This window comes from Cetorhinus maximus, chromosome 6 (assembly GCF_964194155.1).
Source record: "Cetorhinus maximus chromosome 6, sCetMax3.hap1.1, whole genome shotgun sequence".
Lineage (NCBI taxonomy): Eukaryota > Metazoa > Chordata > Chondrichthyes > Lamniformes > Cetorhinidae > Cetorhinus > Cetorhinus maximus.
Window position 1 is genome coordinate 121,814,503 of NC_135884.1, and position 14,920 is coordinate 121,829,422.

Genomic DNA, 14,920 nt, shown 5'->3' on the forward strand with positions numbered 1-14,920 from the left:
TAACAGCCAGCAGCAGTTAATTGCACTCATTGTGAAACTGCATTTCCTCCACATTAGAGTTTTACTTACTTATTAAATTTATGAATAGACTGCACAAGTTGGATCCTTATACTGTTGGGTTCGTCAATCGCTTCTAGCTTCTTAACAAATGCATCAGCTGAAAAGCAAAGGAAATGGCTTGTACTAAAAAAGAAACAGGCTAATATAATTTTCATTTTCAATTTTCTTCTCTTTCCTAAAGGCATCAACTCCTTTATTGGAGTACAGCCCTACAAGTGGCAGTCACCCTGTGGCTATTCAGCTTTGAGATGTCACAGCTAAGCCCAATTCTGTCTTCACCTGATGCCCACACACAAGATCTTCCATCTGTGGAAACCTTGGTCAATTTTTCCCATTCCTGACCCAGGGACACTGCTGTCAAATATAGGATCCAAACCACAACTCCAGTAAGATCAGCAAACCAGCAAAGGGCTTAAGAAAATCTTACAAATTAAGTTGCAGTCCAAAACAATTTATTTAATGATAAATCAAGTAAATTTAATGATAAACCAAGATAAACTTCTTACATTTCATTTTGATATCAGTAGGCATTGGTTTCCGAGCAGCATTTAGTCTGAATATACCATCCTCTTCAGTTACTGGAGTAAATGCTGTTTCTAGGATTTTCAGAATCTCTACATTCTGGGCAGGTAAAGCAGAAAACAAAATTATATGCAATTTCTTCTGCTTATGTACAAATCTTCAGATTCAATCAATCAATCTTCATTTAATCTGGATTTAGCCATATTTTAAATGCAAGAAATCTGTCTCCTGTAACAACATTCTTTATACTGACACAGGCAGTATAAAAATAGCTTTACAGCACTGTAATATTGATATGGACTAAGAAGCACATACGAACATAGAAACAAGGAGGAGATCATTCAGCCTCTCTACCATTCAAGTGGATCATGGCTGATTTGTACCTCAGCTCCATTTGCCATCTTTTCTCTATATCCTTTGATACGCTTGCCTGACAATAATCCATCAATCTCAAGTCTCAAAAATTTCAAACGGCCCAGCACCCGCAGCCTTTTTGGGAAAGGGTTTTCCAGGTTTGCCCTACCCTTTGCGTGAAAGTGCTTTCTAATTTCATGCTTAAATAGCCTAAGTTTGTGCCCCTTTGTTCTGGATGTTCCCACCAAAGGAAATAGCTTATCTGAATCTACCATGGGCTGCATCTTCTGGTCGGCGAGTGGGTGGGGGGCAGGGCCGACGCCGATGCGTAAAATGACGCGGGGTCGACATCGGGCATGTCCCCCTGATGTCACCCCGCGTCATTTAGATTTTCAGTTCGGCGGGCACGCAGCCGAATGCCAAACAGTCAACAATCACTTAAGGCCTTTAAAAAAGTAATTAAGCCAATTAATGGACCTGCCCGTCCAACCTTATGGCTGGCGGGCAGGCAAAGAGCCCAGGCGGCCTTCAGAAAAAACATGAAACCTCATCCACGGGCGGGATGAGATTTCATGAGGGATTTAAAATGTTTATAAAATGTCGAAATAAAAGAAATTGACATGTCCCAGCTCATGTTACAGTGTCACATGAGGGGACGTCAGGAATTTTTTTTGTACACTTTCAAAAATTTTTACAATTTCCACCGATCTCCCCGTGGCAGCACTTTGCCTCAGAGAGATCTGTGCGCTCTTTCGCACACATCCGAGCAGCCATCACGCTGGGCAGGCCTTAATTGGCCCACCCACGTAAAATGGCACCAATCGGGAACCCGCCCACACCCATCCCCCCGATTGGGGGGGGGGGGGGGGGAACGGGGGGACTGATGCCCCATATGAAATTCCTTTGCAACTTTAAAGACCTTGATTAGATCACCCCTCAACCTTTCAAGCACAAGGGAATGCAAGATTAAGCAACTTGTCTTCATAATTTCACCCTTATCAACAATAACTTGCATTTATGTAGGTCCTTTAACACAGTAAAACATCCCAGCATGCTTCAAAGGAGCATTTTCAAATAGTTTAATATCAAGCCAAATATATACAAATGAAGCATCACATCCTCACTTTTGTATTCCAACCTCTCCTTAGAAGGCCAACATTCCATTAGCCCTTTTCATTATTTTTTGTGCCTAGATACTAGGCTTTAGTTCCCGGGTGAGCATCAATCTCATATCCCACCAGGAAACATTCCCTTTAACCATCAACTCCCCCTATCCCGCATTCTTATCTCCAACTCCCAGCCAATTAGTAACCAATGTCATGTAGTATACATAAAATTCTAAGGTAATTTTTAGTAGGAATATGGGAGATAATATTTGTTTGTCTTTCTTGTATGTAAAATAGATAACTTCACACTTCTCTACATTGAGCCCCATCAGCCATAAATGGAAATCTTTAAATACTGAACAACACACAAACTGAAATTCTCTTAATGGAGTCTTGTAATAGAATGACAGTTCTGCTATATGTTCAAATTCTGGAAACTGAAATCTAAATCTGGTAGACTGAGTGATTAAATTAATTAACAATTACTAAAATGGGTTGCCAGTTGCCTAGAAACAGTACTTACATGATGCACGCCAAAAATGATTTACTATCGAAACAAAACATTTATAGGAACCTAAAAGCTAAAATCTTTGGTTAGCAGTGCATTGGCAATAAATAATTCAATCCTAGCCTACACCACAATGATATGCAATGTTTCTGTTATGGCCCCTGAAACATTTTTAAGTTATCAAACACTATAAAATGAAAAGGAAAATAAATTAGTCAATTTACCAATTGCTGACAGCATAGTATAATACCACTGTGTAACAGAAAAATAACCCTGCAGTGCAATATTCATATTTAATGATTCAACATACAAGATCCAATTTAAATTTGGTACAACCAGATGTGCAATAAAGAATGCCTGGACTTATTTTCATAAATGGAGTAAATAGTAAATTACATCTACAAATGAGATTTGCTGCAAAGATTCATATATATATATATATATATATATATATTAAAAAAAAGGTTATCTGTCCTTTTTCTTAAAAAAACTGATGGATGCTGAATCTCTGACCAGTGCCACTTATCCAATTCTAATTTGTTCTTAGAATTGAATTTCAAGCCAGCTTTAGTCAAAAGCCAATAAACTATGGCTGTACAATTTCTCAGGTGTGCGCACTTTTGCTAGTGAACTACTTTGCATTGGCAACCTTTCAATCTGAAAATAATGTCAAATGACAAGCCCAAGGAGAGAGGAATTTTTATAAAAATTGATTTTTTCGGTATGTTTAGAAAAGAAAATCCAGAATTGGACCAAATTCAACACATGGTGTACATTGTGTGAAGAATATTTTTGCTTTGGAAGGACAGAAAGTGAAAAATGTCATGAACAATGAAATCAAATTAATGGACTAGCATAGATTTTGCTAATATTTAATAGAAGTATGAAATTTATTTCTTCCTATTTCCAACAAATAATTCAAAATATTACCCCATCAGTCAATAACTGGTTTTCATCTGATCCCCTTGCATTAGTAACTGATTTTGGTCTGGTCTTTTCATTTACATCTTCCTGTTTTGAATGATAATTCATATAAATAAATAGCAAAACATACATCAATTTGGGAAGCAGAGTCGCTTGGAACAGAGAAGTTTCTTTGCAGTACAGACTGACATGCTGGAAGGTGCAACATTGAGATAATACTGTGGCAGTACTGGCGGCAGGGTGCAATCACAGCACCACAAGTTTACACCACCAGTTTCCATTGTTCATGTGGACATTAGAATTTAAAAGTGCGATAAAAATATGACAAGTAAGGTTTCATAGGCAGAAACTATAAGCAGATGCAAGATCTTTTAAAAAATATTATAACTGGATGAGAAGAGAAAATAAGGCTTAGAATATAACTAGTTCTTCTCCACATTCCTTCTGAAACTTGTCATCCACATTCCTTTTTAAACGTGGACTAACCACTATCTGAAAATGCAAAGGGTACTTATTGTTTGTCTGTACTTGAAGCTTGTCAAAGGAATACACAGGCAATGGTTCCTCTGAATAGTTTTATTATTACATATGAATTCGGCCCCTCGAGCATGCTCCGCCACTCAGTAAGAGCATGGCTGATCCGATTTTCGCCTCAACTCCACATTCCACCAACCCCAGATAACTTTTGGCTCCTGTGTTGTCAAGAACCTATCTACCTCTGTCTTAAAAATATTCAGTGACCCTGCCTCCAACACACCCTGTAAATCATAAATCATTTCCCATAAACAAATTCAATGGTAACTTCCAAAGGGAATTGATTGTACATTTGAAAAAGAAACATTTGAAAGGTTTTGGGGAAAGAGCAGGGGAGAGGGGCAAATTGGATAGCTCCATCTAAAAGATGGCAAGGGCAAGATGGTTTGAATGGCCTCCTTCCTTATGATTCTATGATTCATTAGAAATAAAATGTCAGTTTCAAACTTGTACCTTTCCACAGACTTCCTCAGCACAATCTACTGGTGTACACTGTTGTTTATTTCGCAAATTGACTGATGCTCCACTGAACAAAAGTAGATTCACCAGAGCTCCATGTTTTCCCTTTACAGCCTCGTGCAGAGCAGTATTCCCTTGGTTGTTGGCAAGATTAACAGAGGCACCGTGCTGAGATTTTCAAAAGTAAGCAGACATTAAAAACACTCGCCAAATCTCAGGACAGTACATACATATATACATACCATACATAAACAGCAAGGTAAAAAAAATGCAGCCAAGGACCTCAGTTATTTTTTTCTAGTAGTGCTGGTGCAGTGTCTATATTGCTGTACCATAAACAACTATTTTAAAAACAATGGCATTCATGACATTGTGTGTCAAATTGAAACATTTCTCTGACCTTTACACAGCAGCAAGTTATAATTGGATGGGAAAAGTGATGAAAAGTTGCTGAGAACATGCTGCATATGCTTTCTAGATTCAAAAGGTGGACAATGGGAAGGGGGTTGTACAAAGAGAGGACAAAGGGGTGCCTGCACTCATAACAAGTCAACATAGTTCTAAAGGACCAGCTTGTATTTATAGAACACCTTTCACATCCTGAAGATGTCTCAAAAGCCTCACAGCCAATAATACTTTAAGCGCAGTCAATGTAGGGAAACTTGGCAGCCAATTTGAGAACAACAAGGTTCCATAAACAGTACTGAAATAAATTATCAGGTAACATGTTTTAGCGGTGCTGCTTGAAAGGTAAATGTCAGCCAGGAAACCAGAAGGACACCCCTGCCTTACTTTAAATAGTGCTATGGGTTACATCCTCCTGAAGGGATAAATGGGGCCCAGGTTTAACGTCTCACCGAAAGACAGTACTGCACGGATGTGTCAGTCCAGATGGTGCACTGAAGTCTATGGAGTGAGGGTTGGACCTACAATGTTCTAACCTGAGGCAAATGCTACCAATTGAGTCAAGCTGTACAAAAACTATTATTTTTCAACCATACACATTAAAAAAACTGAGTTTAACAGCATTAGAAGAACAACCTCAACACTTAAAAAGAACACATTTCAGGCAAAATGGTGTTCCTACCTCCAGCAACAACTCAGCAATTTCCAGATGTCCTTGAAGACAGGCATGTAGTAATGATGTATTGCCATACAAATCTTTCTTATTCAATTTTGCATTATAATTCAGCAAGTATTTAACTATCTGTTTAAGAAAACAATATTTTATCATTCTTAATTACTTAAATACAATTCTATATTTTAATAAAAAGAACATTCCAAGGAAGTATATTGTAAAGGCAAGATCTTTAATAAAATAGAGGAACAAAGATACGTAGGGTTGCAAAGACATAGGTCTTTAAATATTGGGAGTTCAGCTAGAATAGGCCATAAAATACAAACAGTGTACTGAATTTCATATATAGATCACTGAGTACAAGAGAAAGAAGGTGATACTAAATTTGTACTAAGTATTGGTTAGGCAACAAATTGAGCATTACATGCAGTTCTGGGGAACCCATTATAGAAGGGATATTAGAATATTGGTAAAAGGTACAGCAGATTTATTGGAATAATACTGGGCAAGAGAGGTTATCATTTTGAAGCAGGTTCCAAAGTTGTTGGTTTTTTCCCACTGGAACAGAGAAGGTCAAGGTGGAATGTAACAGAAGTTTTGAAAATGAATGATTTTGAGAGGGTAAGTCGTGAAAATTCGTTTCCACAGGTTTACAGATTGGTAATAAGTGGGTATAGACTCCCATATTAGAATTAGAGGAATGAAAGGAAATGCAAGAAGAATTCTTTCCACACAAAGGAATTTTGAATAGATTACCTACTGAGGCAGATGCTTTATTGTTCAAAAACAAATTTGATGGGAATTTAAGAATATCGAATAGAAAGGGAAATGTGATTAGAGTAGATAACTCAAGTTGAAGAGCTAGCATTGGCACAGCTATACTGGACCAAATTGCCCTCTGCTGTGCTCTAAATTCTAGAATGTTATGTTTTGGAGTGAACATAACATGTGTGGCAAAATATAGCAAAAGAATGCCATCATTTGAAAATGGAAAGTTTTCTTTCATTTTCAAAACTTCTAGTTCCAATCACTGACTAAACAGTGAATATTGTTAAGCACACACAAAAAATGTGCTAAAACACAGACTTCAGTCTTAGCATTTTGTCACGCTTATTGACCAGAGTGTTACCATTGAAGCTTGAACTGTAACAGAAGGTAAAAATGTAATGTTTATACATTGTTAGAAATTAAAGGTTATACATTTAAACTAAAAAAAATTATTTTCAGAACCCAACAGTGGCTCTCATAAAGTGTTCTGGTTAATGTATGCTAAACAGTTATAAAATCCCAAGATTGTTATTTTTCATTGAAACCTTTTGTCAATTATGAGCAAAAGGGTAGATATTTCTGGTGAACTAAATTTAGATTTAAGTATTTTGCAAAAGGAACATGTACAAAAAGCACGAGTAAAGCACATTTTTAATCAATAAATATTATATAGATCTGTCCAGCTAAGAGACGCAATACATTATTAATGAGCTCAGTACTTAATTTCTCTTCTAAAAGAAACCATATAGTTTGCAGTGAGTCAATCAAAAAGGAAAGAACATGTATAATACCTTTCATAACCTTAGGACATCTCAGGACAAGTGCTTGACAGCCAATTAAGTACTTTTGATCTGTAGTCACTTCTGTAATGTCAGAATCATGACAACCAATTTGCACACAGCAAGGTTTCATAAACAACAATAAAATAAACAACCAGATCATCTGCTTTATGTGTTGGTTAAGGGATAAATATAGGTCAGGACATTGAAGAGTAGGGGAATTCTTCCAAATAGTATCTTGCTTTCATTCAAGTTCCCCCAATAGGTAGCCTTGGTTTAAATTCTCATCTGACAGACTGCACTTCTGACAGGGCAGCGCTCCCCAAGCACTGCACTGAAGTGAATGCCTAGATTATGGTACTTAAGCCCAGGGTGGGGCTTGAACCCATGACTGTCCAACTCAGTGATGAATGTGCTATTACTTAGCCAAGGCTGACACCAGCTAGATGACTTGGCCAAATTTTCTACTAAGCTGTGCGACTGTGCTGCAACCCAAAAGTTCCCATGCAGGCCATGCACAAGTTGGTCCCTTTCATTTTTTTGTGTGGCCATACATGCATGATAACTTAAAGGGACTTAAATAAATCACCCACACACCAAAAAAAAATAAAGGGCACATTGCCTGTGACTAAATATAAACATATAAACATGGAGCAGCCTTTCAGCCCATTCCTTCCAGACGGCCTTTAATTTCTTGTAATGTGCACTCTACTCAACTTATTTGATTTTCTGCAGGGACGAATAAACACAGGTATACCTTAAAAGATATGAAAAGGATGAAATTTCCTCCGAATTCAGCATAACTATTTTCAAAGCGAATAAACTACCTTACTCAATCTTGACCAGTTGCATTCCACACGAACAGTAAATCAATAGTTGCTCAACACGTCAGAAAAAACAATTGAGAAAATCTGCAAATTGCTTTGAATTGATTAATAACTAAAATTGAAGCATCTTTTATGCTAATTTCACTTCATATTTTTATATAGTCAATTTGGAAAGGTCTTGGTGGTCTATCTATTTTTGCTGCTGTAGTAGGGTCTGGTACATACAGGGTTAATGTGGGACTGAGTACAGTACCGCCCACAAAGTGATGTAAAAAGGCACATGACCCAGAGCCAGGGTCAGTCTCGAGATGGGCAGCGATGTGTAAAGACCTAGGATGGAGTCAGCTCCATACTTGTACCCTCTACTGTAAATATGTATATAATTATATGAGTTGTTAATAAAGACTTGCTGTTAATACACTCAAGACTACAAAGCGTACATCAAGGTGTCCAAAGCACGATTCTTCATGGCAGTGTCCAGATCAAAAACCCTTATCCTCTCAAAAATGCAGGAAAACTAAGAAAAGGACACTTTCAACAGATTCTGAACTGAAACAAACTCCCAATTGAAACTACAGACGGAGAAAATTCACCAGAAAGAAAAAGCTCCAGAGAATAACCTGGAAGCGAAAAAGTGGAAGTTTTACTACAGTATAAGACTTCCTTGAATTTCCCTTGGAAGTCCAGCTTCAGCAAGCAGAGCCCACAGCCTCCAAGGATGGGATAAAATTTTTCAAATTCCAGGCCAGCCAGTCCCAAGAAACCCCTTTTCATTCAGACAGAAGCGCTGTTTGAAAGAAATCCATCACTAACCTTGATCCCCGACTCAGTGCCAACGCATGGCTCCCGAGTTTGGCAAAGAAAATAAAAATTAAGTTAATAATTAATTTTATCTAATTCGGGTACCTCGCAACCGTCCAATTTCCTAAACAGCAAGTCTATGGTTCTTTTCTATGCGTCCTGACTCGCAACAATATACCAATTAATTTGGCAGCCAGCCGACCCTCGCAGCCTTTGCAGACCCTTCTTCCTCAGGCAGAAGTGTGCCACCGCCATTTTGAAAAGCTAGCCAAAAATCGGCAAGCATGGGACGATCCATTGTTCGGCAGTGAATGGCGACACCATCTTGGAAGCCTGTAGTCTCTTAAAGCCATACCCACAGTTTTGAAAATCTTCAAAATAGATCACAATACCACACATCCAGCTACACTGGAATTCACTCACGGCCCAGACCAGTTTCAAAATTGGACGAGTCTTTGGAGGAAAAGATTTTTAAGATACAGCATTGTTACAGGCCTAAATAAAAAATCAGAAGCAGAACAAGTCAATGCTTTTCTTTACTTGATTGGGCCAATTGCAGATGACATTATGACATGACAAGCTATTGATGAGTCATCTGCCAAATTTGATGTTTTTAAATCCTTTGAGGTTTATTTCAACCCAAGATCCAATAAAATCAAATTTGGTTCTCTCTGAAGCGAGTGTGTCCAACTGCCTGGGGAACCTGTCAATTCCTTCGTAAACAATCTGTACAGGCTTGCAGAGGGATGTGAATATGGTGATTTAAAGTCTGAGCTCATCCGAGACAGAAATGTGGTGGGTGTTGCAGATGATTCGCTCTCTGACCTCCTACAGGCTAAAGATGGTCTGACCCTAGACAAGGAAATCCAGCTGGTTAGACTGTCTGAGCTAGGCGGACAACACAGGCCCATCCTAAGGCGAGAGAACACTACTTGGGACAGAAACCAACCCTCAGTCCACCATATCAGGTCACAGAAACACAGGGACCATCCAAGTCAAGGGAAGCAATTCCTGAACCACCCAGTGGTTCTTGCTCCTTGCTCACGCTGTGGTGCAAAGCGCCCTCACGGGAATGATCAGTGTCCTGCAAACACTGCCCAGTGCTTCCACTGCAACCAACAGGGGCACTTGGTAAACTAGACACTTGGCAAGTCAAAACCCCAGCACCACACAGGCTTCCCAAAGATAATCCATGAGGTTGAGACTGAAAACCCTGAAGACATACAACCATGCTTCTTGGGTGAAATCAGAGGAAGCAGCACTTCACTTTGGAATGCTGACATCCTGGTAACTGGTCATCAAACAAATTTTAAATTAGATTTAGGTGCAACGTGATAGTCCTGTTAGACCAGGAAACATGGCGCCAAGGCTTTTGGATTCAAACAACAGATACTCCACTTTATGGAGCCGGGGGAGTCCGACTCAGTCATTGGCATGATCCTTGAACCAGAGGTATGGCAAAAACAGATCTTTGTGCTGATGTGCTTTGTCCAGAATCAGCTTCTCTTCTGAGGAGGGATGCCTGTGTAGTTCTAGATCTCCTCTAGATGGCAGAAAATGTCAAGACTACCACTGTCATTAGCCAGCCACGGTCCTGAGTTCTCAAACAATAAAGGGTATTCAGGCTGTGGTTTCACCTGCAATCTTTCCTCTTTTTGTGGAGCAGGTTTGTCCATCATCATTCCAGATCCTGGAAAGTATCCAAATGGTCAGACCAATCTGCCACACACAAGATTACCATAGCACCTGCGGTGGAAGTGGTACCAGAAAATGATCAACATTTGAGGATCCTCTACTTCCAACTACGATGATAATACAGTTGGTAGACACAGCAACCACTATGCACACACAGCAGCTTCTAGCCAGTGTGCCAGACCACAAGGGATGCTGGAGTCTTGTAGCAGTCTTGCATCATCAACAACAAAAAAACAGATAAGTATGCTACTCAATCTTCTTGCCAGAGGAACACGCTTCCTCAGCCTCAGAGAGCTTCTCAATGGCCCAAATGGGAAAAGAAGAAGAAAAGGCACTGCCAAATAGACCAATACCACTTTCGTCCACCCCGCAAGAAATGATCAAGAGTAATAACAATGCACCACCAAATCAGCCAGACCAACCAGGCGTGGTTTAATATCAAGCAATGAAAGAAACAGATGAAACCATACCCAGATGCCAGTCCAATCTCCAAGCCAACAAGAACCAGAACCACCAGAGTCTACCACTCTCCTGATGAAACGATGAACGAGATGTGGAAGGTTTATAAGACCGCCAGAACCTCTAACTTCAAGGACTTGAGGGGGAAGATGAGGGTTGTGCGAATGTTGATAATGTTAATACTGCAATAGCAACATTGTTGGTATGACATTAAGGTTGTAACAATAAGGTAAATGCACAAGACTTGTAACAATGTAAGACTTGAAGTAAACTAAATTAACTTTATATCCATAGGATAAAGACTGGGGGGTTGGGGGGGAGGTGTAACAGTAGGGCCTGGTACATACAGGTTTAATGTGGGACTGAGTACAGAACCACTGTGATAAAAGGTGGCACATGACCCAGAGCCAGGGTCAGTCTAGAGATGGACAGAAATGTATAAAGACCTAGGATGGAGTCAGCTCCATACCTTTACCCTCTAATCTATATATGTACATAGTTACGAGTTGTTAATAGAGTTGCTGTTAATATGCTCAAGACTATGAAGCCTACTTCAAGGTGTCTGCAGCAGGATTCTTCAGCTACAACCTTCTCTGTATGACTGTAGGATTGATTTTTTAAAAAATTTATTGAATTACTCAGGAATGCTGAAAGCTGAACAGATCTTTGCCATCTTCATACAATTTTGCATTTAAAACATGAACCCATTTATTCTTAATGAAATAAAGAAACTATTTTCACTTTGATTTGTTAGCATACTCTTGAAATTTTGCACTTTGCAAATTTGTCTAAACATTGCTGAGTAAAAAATCAAACACATAAGGAAGCTTCAAAACACAATTCCGAGGGACTACGTCTAAAGTAACTATCTGCACCTCAGTCTGATGAACTGCTAAATGAAGTCTGAAAAGTAATAATAGTACAGAATCACTTGGGATTCTTTTTCTGATTTCTCATATCTCTAGGCTTCTAGAATTTTATGAGATAGGTTTTTTATAAATGCAAATTAAAGAATGGAAAAATGGTTCTGAAATTATTGTATTTCAGTGTAGTTTTAAACAATAACAGCTTGACAGCTGCAACAAAACTGAGGGCTCATTATTATCAAAACCTAACAGATGGAAACATTACTTTAATAAAGTTTAGTTTTTTTTCAGATCACCTTCCATAATGTTGTGTACTTGTAAGTTTTAATTTGAAAAAACAACAAATCATATACATCAGTGGAAGTTGGCAGTCTTGTCCAGGATTTTTAAAGTATCCCTCTTTGAAGCTCCTTGCAGTATATGACAACAACATTTCTATGCTAATATTTGACCTCATCCACCTAAGAGAACAATAGGAACACAGGCACCTGCAAGTTCCTTCCAAGCCACACACCATTCTGACTTGGAACTATATCGCCATCCCCTCATTGTCACAAAGATCCTGAAGCTTCCTATTTAACAGCACTGTGGGAGTACTGTGGGACTGCAATGCTTCAAAAAGGTTACTCACCACCACCTTCTTAAGGGGGATTAGGGATGTGCGATAAGTGTACCCTTGCCAGAGTCACCTACATTCAGTGAATAGGTAAAACAAATGCAAATCCTTAATTGAGACGGCTAGAAGCTGTTCTAAGAAAGTTCCAAGGAATTAATGCATGCTCCTCCTGGGCCAACAAAAAGTTTTATCTGATGCTGCTCCATTCAAGGCCCTCCCTGGAATCACTTCCTCCAGCACTGATCTACTGGTCGGCTCAGCAGGGGGAGCTGGCTGTTTTCCTGCCCTTCCTACCCAATGGGCTGTGGTGGGGTGCATTTCTGGCATCCAAGGCTAACTGGCAGCATTTAAACGAAAACCGAGCTGAACGTGGCTCCTTCATTCAGAATAGTTTTGCACCTGTTTAGGGGGCATTTCCTATGGTTAAAATCTGAAAAGTATGATTGAGCTTCAAAATGATAAGAAAATTCCTACGCAACAAGTGTACCTCCAAACGGCATGAGCTAGCAAATGGCAAATATAAATCCAAATGAAATAAGCTTATGAGGAATAAAATATTCCATTCCCTGCTCACCTGATCAGATTACTTAATAAGCATCAAACGGGATTGTAAACTATTGAAATAGTATCATCCATAGGGTGGTGTGTAAAGTTAGTTTAACACATCCACTGATTCCTGGTCCTATAACATACCTCTTCAATCAGCCTTCATTTTCTAGTCTCTTAATTAATGCTCCTAATTTCTTCCGCCTCTATTACATAGGAGTATAACAGGAATAGAAGTAGGCCATATGGCTCCTCCAGCCTGCTCCACCATTTAATAAGATCATGGCTGATCTGATAGAAACCTCAAATCTGCATCCTACTTACCACCAATAACCTAACACCCCTTTTCTTAACAAGAATCTATCCACCTCTGCCTTAAAAATATTCAAAGATTCTAGGCAGAATTTTACGTTCTGCGGGCAGGCGCGCACTTGACCCAAATGAGCATAAAATTGCACAAGATGCCGTTGGTCGAGCCATTAATTGGCCAGCTAGCATGAAATCGTGGTCCGGCGCCCTATTCCTGACCACTCCCGGGCCCGCCGATCACACGTGCCCGACGAGGGAAAAATTCAGGCCTCTGCTTCCACTGCCTTTTCAGAAGGAGAGAGTTCCAAAGACTCCGGGCCCTCAGAAAAAATTTCACCTCACCTCAGTTTTAAATGGGCAACACCTTACTTTTAAACAGTGACCCCTAGTTCTAGATTCTCCCACAAGAGGAAACATCCTCTTCCCATCTACCCTGTCAAGTTCTCTCAGGATCTTATATGTTTCAATCAAGTCCCCTCTTACTCTTTTAAACTCCAAGCCTAGCCTGTCTAACCTTTCCTCATAAGACAAAGCGCCCATTCCTGGTATTAGTCTGGTAAACCTTCTCTGAACTGCTTCCAACACAGTTACATCCTTCCTCAAATAAGGTGACCAATACTGTACACAGTAGTCTCACTAGTGCTCTGTATAACTGAAGCATAACTTCCCTACTTTTGTATTCAATCACCCACGCAACAAATGATAACATTCTATTAACCTTTCTAATTACTTGCTGTACCTGCATACTAGCCTTTTGCAATTCATGCACTAAGACACCCAGATCCCTCTGCATCTCAGAGTTCTGCAATCTCTCACCATTTGCATAATATGCCTTTTATTCTTCCTGCCAAAATGGACAATTTCACATTTTCCCACATTATACTCCATTTCCAGATCTTTGCCCACGCAATTAACCCATATCTTATTGTAGCCTCCTTATGTCCTCTTCACATTTCCTACCCATCTTTGTATCATCAGCAAAATTGGCAAACATCCCATCCATCCCTTCATCCAAGTCATTTATATAAATTGTAAACAGTTGAGGTCCCAGCACTGATCCCTTTGACACACCATTCATTACGTCTTGCCAACCTGAAAAAGACCCATTTATGCCTACCCTGCTTCTTGTTAGACAGCCAATCTTCTATCCATGCCAATATGTTACCCCCTATGCCATGAGCTTTTTTTTTCCACAAAGGACTCTGCTTCCACCATCATTTCAGGAATAAAGTTCCAAGGACTCATGAACCTCAGAAAAAAATTCGCCTCATCTCCTTTGTGCTTGGTATGACTCCATAGAGAGCTTTCCCCGCTGATTCCCATTGACTTCAATTTTGCCAGTGCTCCTTGATGCACACTCAGTCAAATGCTGCTTTGGTGTCAAAGCCAGTCACTCTCATCTCCCATTGAGTTCAGCTCTTTTGTTCATGTCTTGACCAAGGCTGTAATTAGATCATCAGCCAAGTGGTCCTGGCAGAACTCATGTTGCCTGATGTCAGCTCTGATTCTTGAGGTTTGTGGGGCTGGAGGAGTATACAGAGATAGGGCGTTGTAAGGCTATGGAGGGATTTGAAAATAAGGATGTAGATTTTAAAATCAAATTGCCTTAAAAGCAACATCTTAAGTCACTGAGCACAGGGGTAATAGATGAACAAGACTTGGTGCGTATAAGACGTGCGCAGCAGAGTTTTGGATGGTGTCAAGTTTAT

At 39.6% G+C, this 14,920-nt stretch overlaps 1 protein-coding gene across 4 annotated transcripts in view; it reads right to left on the reverse strand.

Annotated features, from left to right (window-relative positions):
- Positions 1-14,920, reverse strand: part of ankrd27 (ankyrin repeat domain 27 (VPS9 domain)) — a 100,639-nt gene that overhangs the window by 14,607 nt on the left and 71,112 nt on the right. For 3 of the 4 annotated variants that reach the window (XM_078544403.1, XM_078544405.1, XM_078544404.1), the window contains exons 24-27: positions 5,555-5,674; positions 4,462-4,635; positions 567-681; positions 70-157 (exon numbers count right to left, since the gene is read on the reverse strand). In XM_078544403.1, coding sequence (XP_078400529.1) covers positions 70-157; positions 567-681; positions 4,462-4,635; positions 5,555-5,674 — 497 coding nt within the window. The remainder of the gene's footprint in view (positions 1-69; positions 158-566; positions 682-4,461; positions 4,636-5,554; positions 5,675-14,920) is intronic. The other variant, XR_013576933.1, reaches the window with a different exon arrangement.